The 15,913-nt window shown below is 31.5% G+C and overlaps 2 protein-coding genes and 2 long non-coding RNA genes across 6 annotated transcripts; all 4 read left to right on the forward strand.

The window, feature by feature from the left end:
- Nucleotides 1-2,543: 2,543 nt before the first annotated feature.
- On the forward strand, nt 2,544-7,029 carry LOC145014302 (uncharacterized). 3 transcript variants are annotated; one of them, XM_078972684.1, is made up of 8 exons: nt 2,544-2,936; nt 3,023-3,111; nt 3,229-3,321; nt 3,419-3,490; nt 5,148-5,374; nt 5,626-5,702; nt 5,790-5,863; nt 6,826-7,029. In XM_078972684.1, the coding sequence occupies exons 1-4, from the start codon at nt 2,616-2,618 to the stop codon at nt 3,456-3,458; spliced, it is 543 nt and encodes a 180-aa protein (XP_078828810.1). In that variant the 5' UTR covers nt 2,544-2,615; the 3' UTR covers nt 3,459-3,490; nt 5,148-5,374; nt 5,626-5,702; nt 5,790-5,863; nt 6,826-7,029. The 3 variants fall into 3 exon arrangements, with proteins under 3 accessions (XP_078828810.1, XP_078828811.1, XP_078828812.1); XM_078972685.1 differs by lacking the exon at nt 6,826-7,029 and having other exon boundaries at nt 3,431-3,490; nt 5,790-6,572; XM_078972686.1 differs by lacking the exons at nt 3,419-3,490; nt 5,148-5,374; nt 5,626-5,702; nt 5,790-5,863; nt 6,826-7,029 and having other exon boundaries at nt 3,036-3,111; nt 3,229-3,415.
- A 15-nt stretch (nt 7,030-7,044) lies between these two features.
- Nucleotides 7,045-7,549, forward strand: LOC145014303 (uncharacterized). Its single transcript, XR_013665485.1, has 3 exons — nt 7,045-7,124; nt 7,229-7,299; nt 7,418-7,549. It is a non-coding gene; the product is annotated as an uncharacterized LOC145014303 (long non-coding RNA).
- A 4,785-nt stretch (nt 7,550-12,334) lies between these two features.
- Nucleotides 12,335-13,351, forward strand: LOC145017448 (SMR domain-containing protein At5g58720-like). Its single transcript, XM_078975477.1, has 5 exons — nt 12,335-12,414; nt 12,497-12,621; nt 12,727-12,833; nt 12,907-12,977; nt 13,046-13,351. The coding sequence occupies exons 1-5, from the start codon at nt 12,352-12,354 to the stop codon at nt 13,184-13,186; spliced, it is 507 nt and encodes a 168-aa protein (XP_078831603.1). The 5' UTR covers nt 12,335-12,351; the 3' UTR covers nt 13,187-13,351.
- An 18-nt stretch (nt 13,352-13,369) lies between these two features.
- Nucleotides 13,370-15,913, forward strand: LOC145017449 (uncharacterized). The gene is made up of 4 exons (XR_013666516.1): nt 13,370-13,670; nt 13,787-13,852; nt 13,944-14,002; nt 15,319-15,913. It is a non-coding gene; the product is annotated as an uncharacterized LOC145017449 (long non-coding RNA).

Here is a 15,913-nt window from a genome sequence, read left to right on the forward strand (position 1 = left end):
TGGGTTGCCTTCACCAAAGCAACTTGATTGGAGAAATGAATAAAGAGAGAGAGGATAATATGATTTATTAATATAAGAATAATATATTAAAGGAGAAATCATATTTGTTTAATTAATATTGGTCAATAATTAATTAAGAATTAGTTTTGTGATCAAATGGAATTAATTAAACTAGAAGGGCTGATTTGTAATTATGTGATAGTTACAAAATGAGGTAAGGATTGTCTTATTTATATGGTGGATGAATTTAAGGTTGGAAAGCCTTAGAATTCGAGTATGATAAGGATTCAAGGATTATCTTATTGGTTGCTTAATGGATAATCAACTAGATAAGGATAATGATTGAAACCCTATCTCTACACCTATATAAACACCCCTAGGGTCATGAATTCGTGTATCCCTTCCTAAGAGGTCCTAGATACGAATTCTAACCTCTCACTTCTCTCTTTATACCTTCTCCATTTGCTTATGGTGTTTGTAAGCCATTAGAGGAGTGACACTTGTGACTCTAAGCATTCCAAAGTCAATACAAGGAGATTTGGGATTGTTATTGCTACATAACAATCAAGGTAACACTATAAACTTATTCTCATGTTAATATGATTATATGTATGCTAGAATTAGGGTTTGTAGTCTTGGATTCAAAGCATGTACAATAGAGAAACCTAGATCCAAGCATTAGGGTTTGTATGAGCACATAGGATGTCTTATGACCAAAACCCATCACTTTACTCATTAAAATTAGCTAATAAGGGAAGAAGATAAGTTGTGCACATAAGGTGCTCGATGAAATGCCTCAATTCAGAAAAATGGAACTTGAATGCTTGCAGTTGTAATCTTATACGAATATAATGTCAGATGTCTCATTTTTACAGTTAATCATCAATGAATACTCCATGAGGCTAGTCCGAGAGGAGCAAGGCAAGCAACCACAACAATTCAGGTGAGGGGAAAAAGCCAAGAGGCTGCTGCCTCTTTTGATTTAACCGGAAAATACAACCCCATCCTGGTGGTTATTCTTTGTAGGGAACGGAGAAGAAGAAAGGGAAAGAAGGAGCAAAAATCAGTTCATCAATTTCAACAACAAAAAGTGGGTTCAATGGAGGTTTCTTGGGTCTTGATTTATTCAAAATTCAACAACTAACGATGACTAGAAAGGTAATTTTTTGTAGTTGTTCTTGGTCTTTGATTTCACAAGCAAATTAAGCATTAAAATGGTACTTTTGGTGTGGTAATACTTGACAAAAAGGAATGAGAAAAGAGATGAATTGAGGGTTGAAACAAAACGGCAACAACTATTTTCTTATATTGATTTGTGAATATCAGTATATTTATGTGTGAATTTATGTTTGAATGACTATATTTATTTATGAATAACAGGATATTCATTTGTGAATATCAATGTATTTATGTGTGAATTTATGTTTGAATGACTATATTTATTTATGAATAACAGGATATTCATTTGTGAATATCAATGTATTTATGTGTGAATGACTATATAATTATACATAATTGTTTCTTTAACATTTTTGCAGATACAATGAATAAACATACATATAGTGGGATGTGGGAGATTTACCAAAGAAACATGTACACCAATACCTCTTTCGAAAGGAGCACGAATGTGTTTTATTCATTTATAATTGTAATTGTAGTATTAGTTTCCGTGTCAAAAAAAAAAAATATATTCTAACTTAATCATTTACTATTATAATTATATTCTTATATGAATAGAAATGTGTTTTATTTATTAATATATGAGTACCATTTTAGTTGATTTTATAATCTTTTTTTCGGGTTTTATTCATTTATGATTTTACAAGTGTATTCATAAATACAATTGAGTTAATTCATTTATAATTTACAATTTTATTCATTTTTAAATGAAATGTATAAATCATTATTTATGAAGATACTTTTTTTTAAAAAATAAATGAGGTAAACCGATAAATTATTCATTATTTTGATATTTGATTTCTAAAAATAAAAACATAAAAATGAAAAATGAAATGAAAAAAACGTTTTCTTAGATAGATATTAAATCATGATTTTATTAATTATTGGTTCATTAAAGAAAAGAATCTAAAAATGAGATATTTTGGGTAATTGTCATCATAATCACTAAAATTTAGAATATCATAATTTAATTAAATGGTAAAATTCCATTTATGCCCTCATAAAATGATTGGTTTACAATTGTTTTCGCGTTCTCAACCTTTTAAGTGTTCTCATTTGATCCTCTCCCTATATATATATATATATATATATATATATATATATATATATATATATATATATATATATATATATATAATGGATTGTTTGTATTTAAAAATATAAAAAATTAAAAACCAAAAAAACATATTACATGAGGGGCCATAGCCCAAGTCAAATTTGTTTACATTGTGGTACGATTGTTTTAACTGTTTTACGTGCAATCATTGTAAAATAGGGTACGGTTAAAATCCCCTCCAACCGTCTTCGCCGCCTTATCAGCCAATAGGATTGGTGTTATCTCTTCTTCAAAAAAAACTCATCGGTTATCTCTCCTTCTACTACGCCCCTCAATCTATCTACTCCGATTTCCAAAGAAACCTCTTCGGCAAAAGCAGATGACGTCTTCTTCCGATCAGAATCTACCACCTCCTCTATCGATTGCCGAGGTTCCACTGATGTCGAAAGAAGACTGGCGGTTGGAAGTTTGGGGTTGGGCGGGATCGGAGATAGAAGGAAAGCAAATAGGACTGACAGCGGCGGTGGCTGTATGTCATTTTTTTCTATGCCGTCTGGTTTTAACTCAAAGAAACAGGAGAATGAGAACTCCGATGCCGAGAAAGTCAACGTTTCAATTGAGTGGGGGCGGCGATGGGTTGATCGGTTTGCCTGGTTTAGGATTAGGTAGTAAACAGAAGAGGCTTGCTGAAAATTTACTGGTAATTATTTATTTATTAATTTTTTTTACATCAATTTTTTAAGTTATAAGAGCTTTCCTATTGGCCATGGGAGATCAGAGTAATAGATCTTGTGTGCAGAAGTTCCATCTGAACCTACCCAAAGCTCTTACAAGATACCTGTCGATACCCATTCAGGGGCTCGGCTTCCAGAAAGGTCTGTAATTTTCATTCGCTTTTTATTTTGTTGTTTTAAATTACCTTTTATACCATTTTTTAAGAAGAAATTTTATCAGAGAATCTAAACATACTTTCTTAATTATTTAAAAAACAGAGTAAAGTTAATGATTGAGGAGATGAAAGCGAAGAAACAGGTTTACGTGAAGATCTATTTTCTGCTGGCAGAAAGTTTGCAGAATTTTAGAATGTATGTAATAACTATTTCATTTGTAAATTGTAATCTTTCTATTTATTGGCTTCCTTGAATTCACGTTTGTTTCATTGAATTCACGTTTGTTTCATAGGTGTTGGAGCAGATACTTGGTGTGCTTATTAAGCTTGTGAAAGATTTGAAGTTACAACATCAACATAAATACGTGAGGAACCTCTTTCATGTTTTCTTAATAAGACATGATGATTTTTTTTTTATTCTTAATTTCTAATTTAGGCTAATTGCATAATAAACAAAATCTTGGTTTAAAAAAGCGCAATGCGCACTCATGCGATTAAGGTCCGGGAGGCCGATGCGCGAGGCTGATGCGCTGGCAACACGTAGGTGTGGCGCACAAGTAGTAACTACCAATATATGTTTACGGTATACTAAAAAGCAATAAAAATATAAAACGAAAACCAAATATAAAAGTCATGTAACCAAATGTAATGATAATTGGTTAAACATAATGCAAAAACCAAAATGCAAAATGCATGTTTACCATAGTCAATGCAAGATGAAACCAAAATCTAATGGTCATGCAAAATGAAAACAAATCTAATAGTTATGCAAACAGCAAAATGAAACCAAAAAATAAAGACCCTAAGTCATCCTTCATCAATCATCATCAAAGTCAAACCCAAGCTCCATATCCATATCTCCCTCCTCATCACCAGACATGCCAATATCTTCTTCTATCTCTTCATCAACCAACCCAAGTCCACTAGATCCAACTATTCCTTTTCCTCTATCATCTCATGATGCTTTGGTTGCATAAAAAGGCTCATTTACCCCTGAGGCTTTTTCCACAGCATCCCAAGTCAAATCTTCACCCTCAAACACTAAATTATCATCTTTATCCTCCTCTAATCTCCCTAACAACCACTCATTGCTCTCATCTATTTCATTCAGAAGGATAGGATCAACATTGTCCTTTCTATTGGTTCTACGATTCAAGGAACGATTGAACTTCACATAAACCATATCATTTAGTCTACTCTGTGCCAATCTATTCTGTTTTTTTTGTGTGAAGCTACAATGAAAGAGATAAAACACATTAGACATTTCATAGTGCATGTGTAATTAAAAAAAATAAACTAAATGTCACATAACATACATGTTGAAAGACTCCCCAGTTTCTTTCACAACTTGTTGCACTACATGTGAGGCTAAGCACACGTAAAGCAAAGTTTTGCAAGTTAGGGGTTGAAGATCCATATGATATCCACCACTCAGCTGTAGGAAACAATGTTTGAAAAAAATGTTAATCTAGCTTCATAATTATAAATCTATAATATTAATATAATATAATTAACATTTAATCTAACCTGGTGCTTTTGTCTTCCTTTGCCTGATTGCCATTTTATTACTAAATAAAGCTTCTGCATTTGATATGTAGCTAATTCGGTGGTTATCTTGTATTGGATACTAGAATCTGGAACCAATCTCTCAATGCAAGCATATAATCCAGTCATAACTTCTTCACAAGAAGCATTAATTTTGTTATCATAGGATTTAAGTAATGTCCAGCTGCATGCAAGGGTCGGTGAATATATTGTATTAAATAATGTTTTAAAAAATTTGGCAAAAAAATATAAGAATATATTATGATTTTTTTTTCATATTTATATAAACAACTTCAACGACTATTATTGTAATAAATTTTGATTTATAAATTTATCAAAAATATCATGTTTGTATCATCGAATGTTTTTTTTTTAAGTTTTGTAATTTTTTTTCAAATTGTTTATCATTAATAAAGTTGCAAAAAATATAAATTAAAAAAAAACTTGAAAAAAATAAAGATGTATATGTTTTTTTAGGCTAGAAGATGTCAGAAGATGTTAAAAGACTCTGGTCCACATCTGCGCCAAGAAGAGGGCGCGCATACATTTTTAGGTCTGCAGTCTTTAAAAAAACAAACAGTCTGCGAAGGTTAATGTCTGCGCGTGGTCTGCACGGTGCAGACAGAAGAGGTCACGCAGATCTGCAGACAAAAAACATACACTACCTTATACACAAGAATCATCCCAGCACTGCATAAGATAAGGTAAGATTGTGTTTTCTTAAAAAAAAATTCTCTTTGTGATTTTAAAAGGGTATTTTTGTAATTTTATGGTAAATATCTTGTGGAAGCCACAGAAGAAGCTTCACTTGCATACAGCAAGGTTGTATGTTGTTTTTTTCCATCATTTTTATATGATCACTAGTGTAGGACAAACAGTGACTCATTCTTGAACTCTTGTATGTGCAAAAGACGATAATGCCCTCATGAATTGACACAATTATACGGATTTGTAGGTGACACGACTTCAAGAATATCAAGGTGTTGACCCCCATTTTGACACAATCGCAAGGCATATCAAGAAATAGTGAAGGTAAATTAACAATTCATTAATGAGAGTAAGACACGTCAATTTAATTAATAAAATGTTAAATTTGAGTTAAAACCTGTAATTTTTCAGAAGCTAAAGAATATGCAATGGATAATTCACCAAGTGGACATGGATCTCAACCGATTACCCTTGAAATAAATTGGGTGATTTGCTCAACCTCATCTTTTAGCTTCTTATCATTTTACAGAATTCTTCATAGCTGATTTTGCTATCCTGTCAGGGTCATAATAGCATCTCATACAACACTCTATTCAAACAGTATGATTCATTTATAATAACTTGCATAGTATAACTTACAACATTCGCATGAATTTCTGATATTATATCTTCAATGGTGGCCTCATCGCCCATTTTATTATCTTCCAACATTGATTTTAGATCATCTTTTGAAATACATCTGCCATAAATCCCCATCATGATCCAAAAGGACCAAAACTTAGAAACGATAAATATTTTCAATAAAAAATGTGGTTGTGATTAGGCACCAGGTGTCCTTAGGCTCGGTCCATTAAATATTACACCCTTCATTGTTTTTTGGTGTGTGTGTTTTGTTTTTATGTGGTATATGTGTGTTGTGTTTGAAAGGTCTCACTTGACTAAACATAACCACTTTCAGTCAACTTCACAAGCATCAATCTTTAGAGTTGATTGGACATGATTACATACATGATTACTTAAGAAAGTGTACAACACAAATGAATAAAACCATAAATAGCAATGCACTTTGGGTTTTTCTCAAAAAGTAAGAAAAAATGCATCAAACATATAAACAAATTAGGTAAATTACAAAATTGATTAAGTTTAATTTCGTAAATTGTTGAAAATCAGTGATTTTGTTTGTATACATTTAAAAAAACCAAATTTATTGCAAAAATCCTACTTAAAATATTTCGGTAGGAAAATTAGGTCGGGGGACTTATTTTTGTGTTATATAATAGGTCATAAAAGCTCCAATCAATCACTAAAAGAATTTTTGTGGAAAGAAATATGGCCTCTATATAACACCAAACACCTTTTAAATAGTATTATTTTAACTGTTTTTAGTTTTTTATTGTTATTCTTTATAATTTATAATATTAAATTATGTTTTAGTGTAATTTTTTAGTGTGGTTGGAGTTGAAAAGAGTTTTGGTGTTAGTTTTACACAAAAATAGTGTAAATGCTGGAAACCATGACAGGTATGTACTACCCTCAAGCCCTAAAAATAAAATCAATTATTTTAAATCCCCTTTTCCCTCTTTCTATTCAAAATATTCTCCAAAAACCCTAATTTTTCAACCGTCTATACCACCGCCCTCTTGTCCCATTAGTGAACCACCGCTAGCCTCCCTACACACGCGACAACCGGCGACCTCACCACAGTACGGAACCGCAACACTCACGCATATCTACAACTTGATTATTGTAAGAACACCTCTGTAATCTCTATGCTAGTTGTTGAGATTTTTTCATCTATCTGTCGTTGACATTCAATCAATGTAATCTTTGGTTCATCACTTGTGAATTAGGTGGGTCATCTCGAAACCCCTCACGTTGGAGCATTCACGTGGTACCACACTTGAAGTATTCACTATCCTAGGTGAGTTTTACTTTTCTTTCGAAAAAACCCTAGTTCTCAAGTTACTTTTATTGAATTTTGATCCATATGCATGCTTAAATGATTAGTTTTTCTTTTCTTGGATATCACTTGTACCCAGGAGCACCATTCACACACATAGATACACTAAGTGTGCCATTTGGTCATCAAGTGTAACCTTTACTTCTAGGTAAGCTTGGTTGTTCCTTATATAACCCTAATTAGTTGATGTTTTCATTGGTCTTTACATACGTGATCATTCTTATGTGGTTCTCTCTACATTGGATAGTTGTTGGGGTTCTCTCTTTATAATGGCTCTTAATGCCATAAGATATTGGGTGGATTTAAAAAATGCGTTAAAGTCCTCTGGAAAACTACATGGAGATGTAGATCCGTCAAGTAAGGGGTTCAAGGCTCTTCAAGTCATACTTTGAAGGGGAATTTTTAGAAAACCTAAAAGTATTTTTGTATTTTGATCTTGTAGGTGTTACAAAAAATGACACGTTTGACCGTATCAGGGAAGATTCAACGAGTATCCAGCAACGTCTCTTCAACCTTTCAGCTGAGGTAAACTGTTCTTCAATAACTATAACTATAAGCTTAAAAAAGGTTAGAATTAGGAAATGTTTAAGTTATGTACAATGTCCGATTATAATAAGTTAAGTTATGAAGTTAAAAGGATTCAAAAACAGTTGGTGTCAATTCCATCAAAACTTGCAATATAAAATCAATCAAGTTAGGTAATACTGCCTCAGACCTTCTACTGGATTAATTGCTTGAATCAACATGATTCATTTAGGATTAATTGCAAAAACAGAAAGTACATTGCTATTTCATGTAATCAAGTTTACTTTTTTGCAATTAACCCAAAAACATCAAAGAAAGTACGTTGCCCTCTGTTTATGTTTTTCCAATCTTGATCATTTTAAAATATTTAACAATAATTAAATTTTGTAAAATTGACAACACATGACCACATGGTTCAATAATAGATAGTACCACAAGGACCAAAAGTGCAAGTAATTTTCTTTTTACACCAAAAGAAAATGGTACTATTCTTTTCACAAATTTAAAGACTGGTATGTTGACTTTTGATGGCCCCGGGAGCAAAAAAACTTTAAAATAGTATTATATAAAAGAAAAAAAGAAAAAAAAATAATAAAATAAAAAATACCAAACCGAGAGAGCTCTCTATAGCTTAGGGACTAAAAATGAAATTTACTGAAAATTAAAAAACGAATGTGTTTGAACTAAAACCTGCACAATGTGATGATCAATCCTTTTCAAGTGATATGTATTTTCTTGGTTGGAGTTAATTCACATGTACTTGCCTTGATTTGGTTAACTCAACTGGTTTGTTGTGATCAGGTTCTAACTCACTTGGTTTGAAACCATACTCGTCCATTGTACTCACATAGTCAAGTAACATATGAATCAAAAAAATAGTGGAAAAGATGTTTATGGAAAGCCAGGTGGTAATTTCAAGATTTGGAATAATGTAATATATATATATATATATATATATATATATATATATATATATATATATATACCATGTGCATAAAGGGACAAACTTATACTATGATCATAGAACAAATAAACATAGCTCACTAAAAAGGGAATCAAACAAAAAGGTATATTTCATCAACAAAAGTAGCTATCTACACAATTCTGGAATATGATTAATTGCCAATATTAACTTTAATAATAGATAAAGGAAATTTATTTATATATGCATTTTATATTTTGAGTGTAAATAATAAAGTAAATGCTAAAAGTGGGTAGAACTAAGAACTAAAAGAAGTGCAATCTTATTGCTTCCGTTTTTTGCCTTAAAGATGAGTTTATGTTTCAAAAAAAATTTATTTCTTTACCGTAAGTTCCTATCACACTTGCACAAATATTAACAAAATCACACATTATGATAGTCAAATAAGAATTCTAAAGCAAAAAAATTGTGTATACATACACTCCATCCTTTGTTTGTCTCCTACACTCCTTGGAAATTGATAAACCCCCACATTTCGGTTATCTTTTTGGCCAGGGGTAGAATGGTCTTTTATGGTATTATGGTTGCTATTGGCTGTTTTGTTAGTGGGAAGAGCACCTGAGTATGTTGGCTGTGATTCCCTTTTGTCTTGTCTCTTGTAATAGTATATATAGTCCTTTGTTTTAGAGTCAGTAGCTGAGAATTGATTTGTAAAGAACTTTGTTCTTTTGGAGAGCCCCTTTCCTCTCGAATGACTGGGAATTATCTTAATATTATCAAGTAATTTTGTTAGTATGTCGGGAGTATACGATAGATTCAACAGGGGTCTATCAGAAATGTATATGATTGTGTCAGATTATCATTAGTACTTATTAAGTGCCAATTTAATGTTCCATTCTCTCCACCCTTGAAAATATATGGTTGTTCACAAAACAATAAATATCAATATTTTAACTTCATAAAATAATTAAATGATGCAGATATGGGCACTACTTGTTCATGTCCTAAAATTGTAAAAGGCCAAGAAGTGCAATAATTTTGTTAAGTGCAAGTAGTTTGCTAAAGGAACTTGATCACTCCCTATGCCTCTGTCCCTTTACATCCCACCACCAATGAAGGTTGATTCTTTCAAACCAAATTCCTTGACTTTTTACAAAAAAACTTTCCTCAATTATTTTTCCTTCTTTTTCCCTAATCGTGTTCTCATTTTCTTAAATATAAGCCCTGGCTTGACTTAACAGAGAGATTTACCTGTTTATCCGGTGTCGCAAAGATAATTCCATTTTTGAGGTGTATAGGAATGGATCAATGGAATCATCATTAACATTGAAAACACCATAATTGATAAATCAGATTCTAAGATCTAATTTCCATATTATTATTTAATATCAATTTGAAGAGGAATTTTATATAATAAAAAGATAGAGTAAAAGTTCACCTTTCATTTTGTACCCCGTCTTGTCTTGTCTTTCTAACAATGGGGATTGCACCATATATCTAAAGGCTTCATCTAGAACAAAATAAAATAATAGCTAAATAATTGTTAGTTTTCAATTTCCATCTATAAACATAAGAAATAAAATATCATAATGAACAAATAATATCTGCTTCCCATGGAAGTTGAAGGATTTTCCATTTTTATGTGGCTCATTTCTCTCATTTCCGTTAATACAATCATTAGTTATCATATGGGGTCGATCAATTTGGTTTATAGAGGTATTTTCTGTCATGAATAAATGCTAATATGAATTTCTTTTTAGTGTCTAGGACCTCCACTACCTGATCAATGTCCATAAATCCCTAACCTGCCTAAGAAGAATATGCAAGACAATCTAAAGAGCCATAAATTGAAAAGATTTACCTCATTGTATGGTGAACATAATCACCATTACAGAAAATAGCTCAAAACCCACTGTAACACCAAAAGTAAAAGGTGTAAGCATTATTGTTGACTCTAAAGTACAGGGAATGCACTAACATTAACGTTATAAATGGTGCTGTTTTGTTGTTTTTTTACAAATAAAAGCTATTAAAATGCAGTTTTTTATTAATATTGTTATTTTTATTTAAACATGTAGTTTTTTTTTTTTTTTTTTTTTTTTTTTTTTTTTTTTTTTTTTTATGAAAAGTAAAGTTCTTTTGTTAAAAATTGCATTTTTTTTTTAACAAAAAGTGGATAGTTTTAACTTTTAAATGACGTTTGTTTGTAGGAAGAGATATTGAGACCAGCTCTAGAAAGGGATCTAGCAAGGAACAAAAAACTGGAGAGTTTTAAATTGATTGAATTAAGGTTAGTTTTAAGTTTATTTTTAATCTACTCTAAAAAAGGATGTTTTTTTTCGTCACATGTCACATTCTCATTCAATTTGCCAAATGTTATTTTGTGGTTATTTTAAATTAATTTTTTTTTCCACATGTCATTTTATGAGCTTTTCTATTTTATTAAATTTCACATAATATTTTAATGTAATAATTGCAATAATTATAGTAATAAATTGATATCAATTTTATTAATAAACTTACCTTTAAATTTTAAAATTCTCAAATTAAAGCTCTGTAGTTTTTTATGTTTATTTATTTAAATTATTTGTTTAAATTTAAAAAATAAAAAACATTTCAGTTATAATAATTCATTTTTTTTCTTATTTTCTTATAAATTCAAAGTTCTCAAATATTGACTTTTTATATTTAATTTTTTTCTTTTAAATTAACCAATGTAATGCATGGGTCTCCCAATTAGTTATACAAAAAAATAAAGTTATTAACAACTATGATGTTTATATTTCAGGCATAGAGATCGTCAGAACCCAATCAAAATCAATTTGAGTGACCAGTCAACACATAATGCAATTTGTCTTATAGATATTCATCTATGGATTGCATTTAACATGAGAAGTAATACATTAGTTTATTATTAGATACCTTGTTATATCTTTACTAATATGTAAGTTTTTATTTTTATAAACAGCCTTGCGTAGAATAACTATAATTTCGGGGACTACAAACCATAAAGGGGTACAATTTTGTTTTGTTTATTTTACAGTATTATTATATATTAATTAACTATCTATGTTTTTTTTTGCAGATCGGTGATTACTTATTTGCAAAAGATGTCAAAATCGAAGAAAAACCGGGCGTTTTTGAAATCACATTTTTCTTGAAATATAAAGACTACAACTTTGATATTGAGATGGACTGGGTTGATGATCAGACAAATAGTTGGGAATCGGTTTTAGAGGCATTACTGCGATGTGGCCAACTTTACGTGGGTGTCAACCCACTAGGTTAGTATCCTTGACATTATTTTTGTTGTTTATTGTAAAATAGAAAGTAGGGATGTAAAATCCAATAAGCTCTTATTTGGGTTGGGGTATTTAGAACCAAATAAGGTGTTATTTGGATAACGTGGACCGAATAAACATAATATAGATACCCACAAACCAAATCGAATTGCTTATTCGGGCCTAATTCGGTTCGGTTTAGGATTTCGGGTCAAATTCTCATCCCTAATAGAAAGAATCAATAAAACTATTATTTTTATTGTAGATATCAGAAGAAATTTAGAAATGAGAGATCTTATTCAAGATTTAGAACAAATTGAACGTCGTGCCAATTCTTTGGTCGAAGAGGTAATAATTTTGATCTTAGCGATATTCAGTTTTTTCTGTCTCCTTTTTATGTACACCTTTTTTCTATCTTCTCTTAATGCAGGCCTCTAAATATTACAACGAAGGAAGTTTATTTCTTGGAAATCAAAAGATGGATGAAGCAGAGAACTTAAGAAAGGAGATCGAGGTCGAAGATGAGAAAAATTACTTCAAGCTACTACTATACAGGTTTTTATAAATTATGTTTCTGGTTTTTTATTTTTATTTTTATTTTTTATTTTTTAAATCTATGTTTCTAATTTAATGACCTCTTTAATGAATCCTTCAATTCAGGAATATGGAAATTACCAACAAAATCACGATTGATCTTCATGGACAATTTAGATATGAGGCAATGTGGTTTTTGAAGCTTCACTTGTGGCTGTTCAACAATTTACGTAGTATGATCATTAATATTAGTTTATTTAATATCTTTTCATGTCTTTTTGTTTAATTTTTTATTCTTTACAACAGCTGGAAAGGAAATTGTTGTGATAACGGGACATGCTGAAGATCGAGAAACGAAACCGGTTTTGAAACCAATGGTACAAGTATTTTTTATTCAATTTTATTTTTCAATACTTAGAATAAAAGATTTGCTTTTGTTTTGTAGGTCATTGGTTTACTAAAACGATATGGAATTGAGCCTAAAGAATTAAATAAAGGCACCTTTGTTATCACACTTCCTTCTGAAGCGAGAGATTTCAATTTTGCATTGGACATTTCCGACTGTACAGATGTGATTGAATTTTGATAACAAATATGCTACTGAATTTCTTTTCTCTGTTTTTCCTAGATTGATAGTAATTCACCAAAACCCTAAATCAATCGTCGTCACTGAAAAAAGACCATTTCTTGAATTGATGCTCACTCCTCCTTCTTCCAAACTACCATCACACCAGCAACATCTCTTCTATCCGTTACCACATCCCTCTTGAGGCCTCTGTTACTACCACCCTCCCGACGTTGCCGTTACCACCACCGGTGGCCGCAACCCCCTCTGCCGCCCTGCTTCTACCTTAAGCCGAGACAAGAAACACTACCCTTATATCTCTGCCACCATCAACGCCACCGATAGACATCATTCACTTGAATTTCAACTCTTTCTCTCACCACCCTTACGATCCCGCGTTCACTCCACCACCACCGACACTCAATCCTGCCATCATCACGCATGTCGAACCTTGGTAACTTCCATTGCCTCTGTTGGTTGGTTCATATCCAGACCGCGATTTCAAGTAAGCATCATTTATATCTCTTATTTTCGACATTTTGCTAAAAAGTTTAGATTTTTTATGTAGTGTAATGATTTTCACCATGGATTGTGTTGAATTTTTGTTTTGCTTTGTATAAGTTGCCACGATTCTAGAAGCAGTACCGATTTCAGGCCCTGATTTTCACTCTCGATTCCGATTCGAAGGTAAGAAACATTCATATAATTCTTTTAGACCTTTTGTTCGAGTTTCGTTGGTGATCATTTTAACTTTGTATTGATTATTTTTTTTTTATAGGATCAATAAACTCTTGCTCCAAAGTGAACCCCTTTGTAGAGGAGCAATCTGATGACAAGGTAACACCTGAATGCTTCGTTCCCTCTCTTCTACACTCCTTCTTTTCAGTTTATTTTTTTGATTTTCAAGCCTTCATATCTCTTTTCACATAAATCAAATTCAAAATTCAAATCCTCTCTGTTTAATAGTCATTATTGAAATTGCTATTAGGTTTCTCTCCATCACCAAGCTTGACACAACAAATCTGAACTTTTTTATACTCATTGATGTTTCTAAGTAACTACTTGACAACCACTCACCATCACCCTTTGTAAATGCTTTGGTATGTCTTTTTTTAGGGTTTAAAAGATGTTTTCATCTTAATCTTTTGTGTGAGGAAAGTGTTGTAGTCGTGTATTTTGTCTAATCTTTTTTTTTTTTTTGTTATTTATAGAACCTTCAGTTATTTTCCTATGCTTTAAAATTTACTGTCTTTGCTCGCTTAAGCAATGGGTGATTGTGAAAGAAGTGGACCTGAGTATCTAACTCGGGTTTGTTAGTGGTTTAGGGTTCATAAAAATATAATATTGAATTCAGCCTCTGCCCTAATATCTCTTTTTAATTTAATATGAATAAAGATAGGTTTTCTTCTGCAACTATTGTACATTCCTTTTCACTTCATATTAGAAAGTTTCTTTTCGTCTTTTCTGCAAGGTCATTTTCATTATATTCGCAAGTTTCAATTTCTGAGTTTTTAAACTTGTTATCCTACATGGACTGCTGATTATGTTTGTTGTTGTTGGTTAGGATGAATTGTTTATGTTCTTATAGATTGTAGATGAGGGAGGGGGTGAAAGGGAATGGCTGCAAGGTGGGCGGGTGAGTTGTGGAGTAGAGTAGAGCCTACATGTTAATAATAATATAATTATTTTAATACTAATAAAAGTTAATAAGAATGTAGGACGTAATGGTAAAATGACTCAGGTACATTTTTGTTTTAACCATAGAAATAAAATAATGCTTTAAATTTGTTTTTATAAAAAACAAAGAAATAAATAAAAAGTAGGACACTGAAACCAAATATAAGTTATTTTTTGTGACCATTACATTGGTCTTTATTCTTATTATCATTTTCTTATGTTGTTTGTAGTTGTAATCTGATATAACTAACATTGTTGTTTGCTCTGTTACAACTTCCTGATTGAATGAGTGGGAGTCCATTTGGTAAACCTGTGACCACAAAGTCTAAATGTCTAATGTTGGAACAAACATGAATCAAGACTTATTGTTGTTTATAATTCTTATTGGGCAGTTTAAATTAGTAAATCATACATCATTATGATTTTTTTAGATCCCGCTTTTGGACTCATGGTTTCACATGTCATGCTTTTTATAGGTAGGTTAGACAACATCATCAAAAGTGGCTCTGGTACGAGGGAAAACTATCTTTTGATCTCCCGTTCTCTTTTTGAAGATGGTTACAATTTGTCAAGGTAGTAGACAAATTTGTTAGATATAAAAATTTGGTGCCCGAAATAACTACCCAAAGGAGTTGCTACTGCTCACCGTGGGGTACAACATTCACACAACCAAATGTTGTCACTGTCTCCAAAGAAGGGTTAGTATTTGACGATAATGCAATCCATGATAGCTTAAGTCTGTCGCTAAACATACATGATGCAGAGTCCGAGCTTCCTATTAGACATGAGAAGATGCATAGTGTGGCTGCACTTTTGTTGTGGACAGATGTTAAAAATGAAACAAGGGCTAGCTTTGAAGAGTAAAAACAATAGTCTATCTTTTTCATGTATTCTTAAAAAGGCATGAGAATGCTTATTAAAAATACAATTTTAGTTTTCGTCCACTTTACAAAAAAGCAATAACGTAACTTGTAGTTTTATCTATTAATTGTGATTTCTGCATTTTGAACTTCTACATTATATAATAATTTGATGATAATAATTTAATAGCAATGCGCTTTCATTTCAATA

The sequence above is a fragment of the Lactuca saligna genome, chromosome 9 (assembly GCF_052625555.1).
Source record: "Lactuca saligna cultivar CGN05327 chromosome 9, ASM5262555v1, whole genome shotgun sequence".
Lineage (NCBI taxonomy): Eukaryota > Viridiplantae > Streptophyta > Magnoliopsida > Asterales > Asteraceae > Lactuca > Lactuca saligna.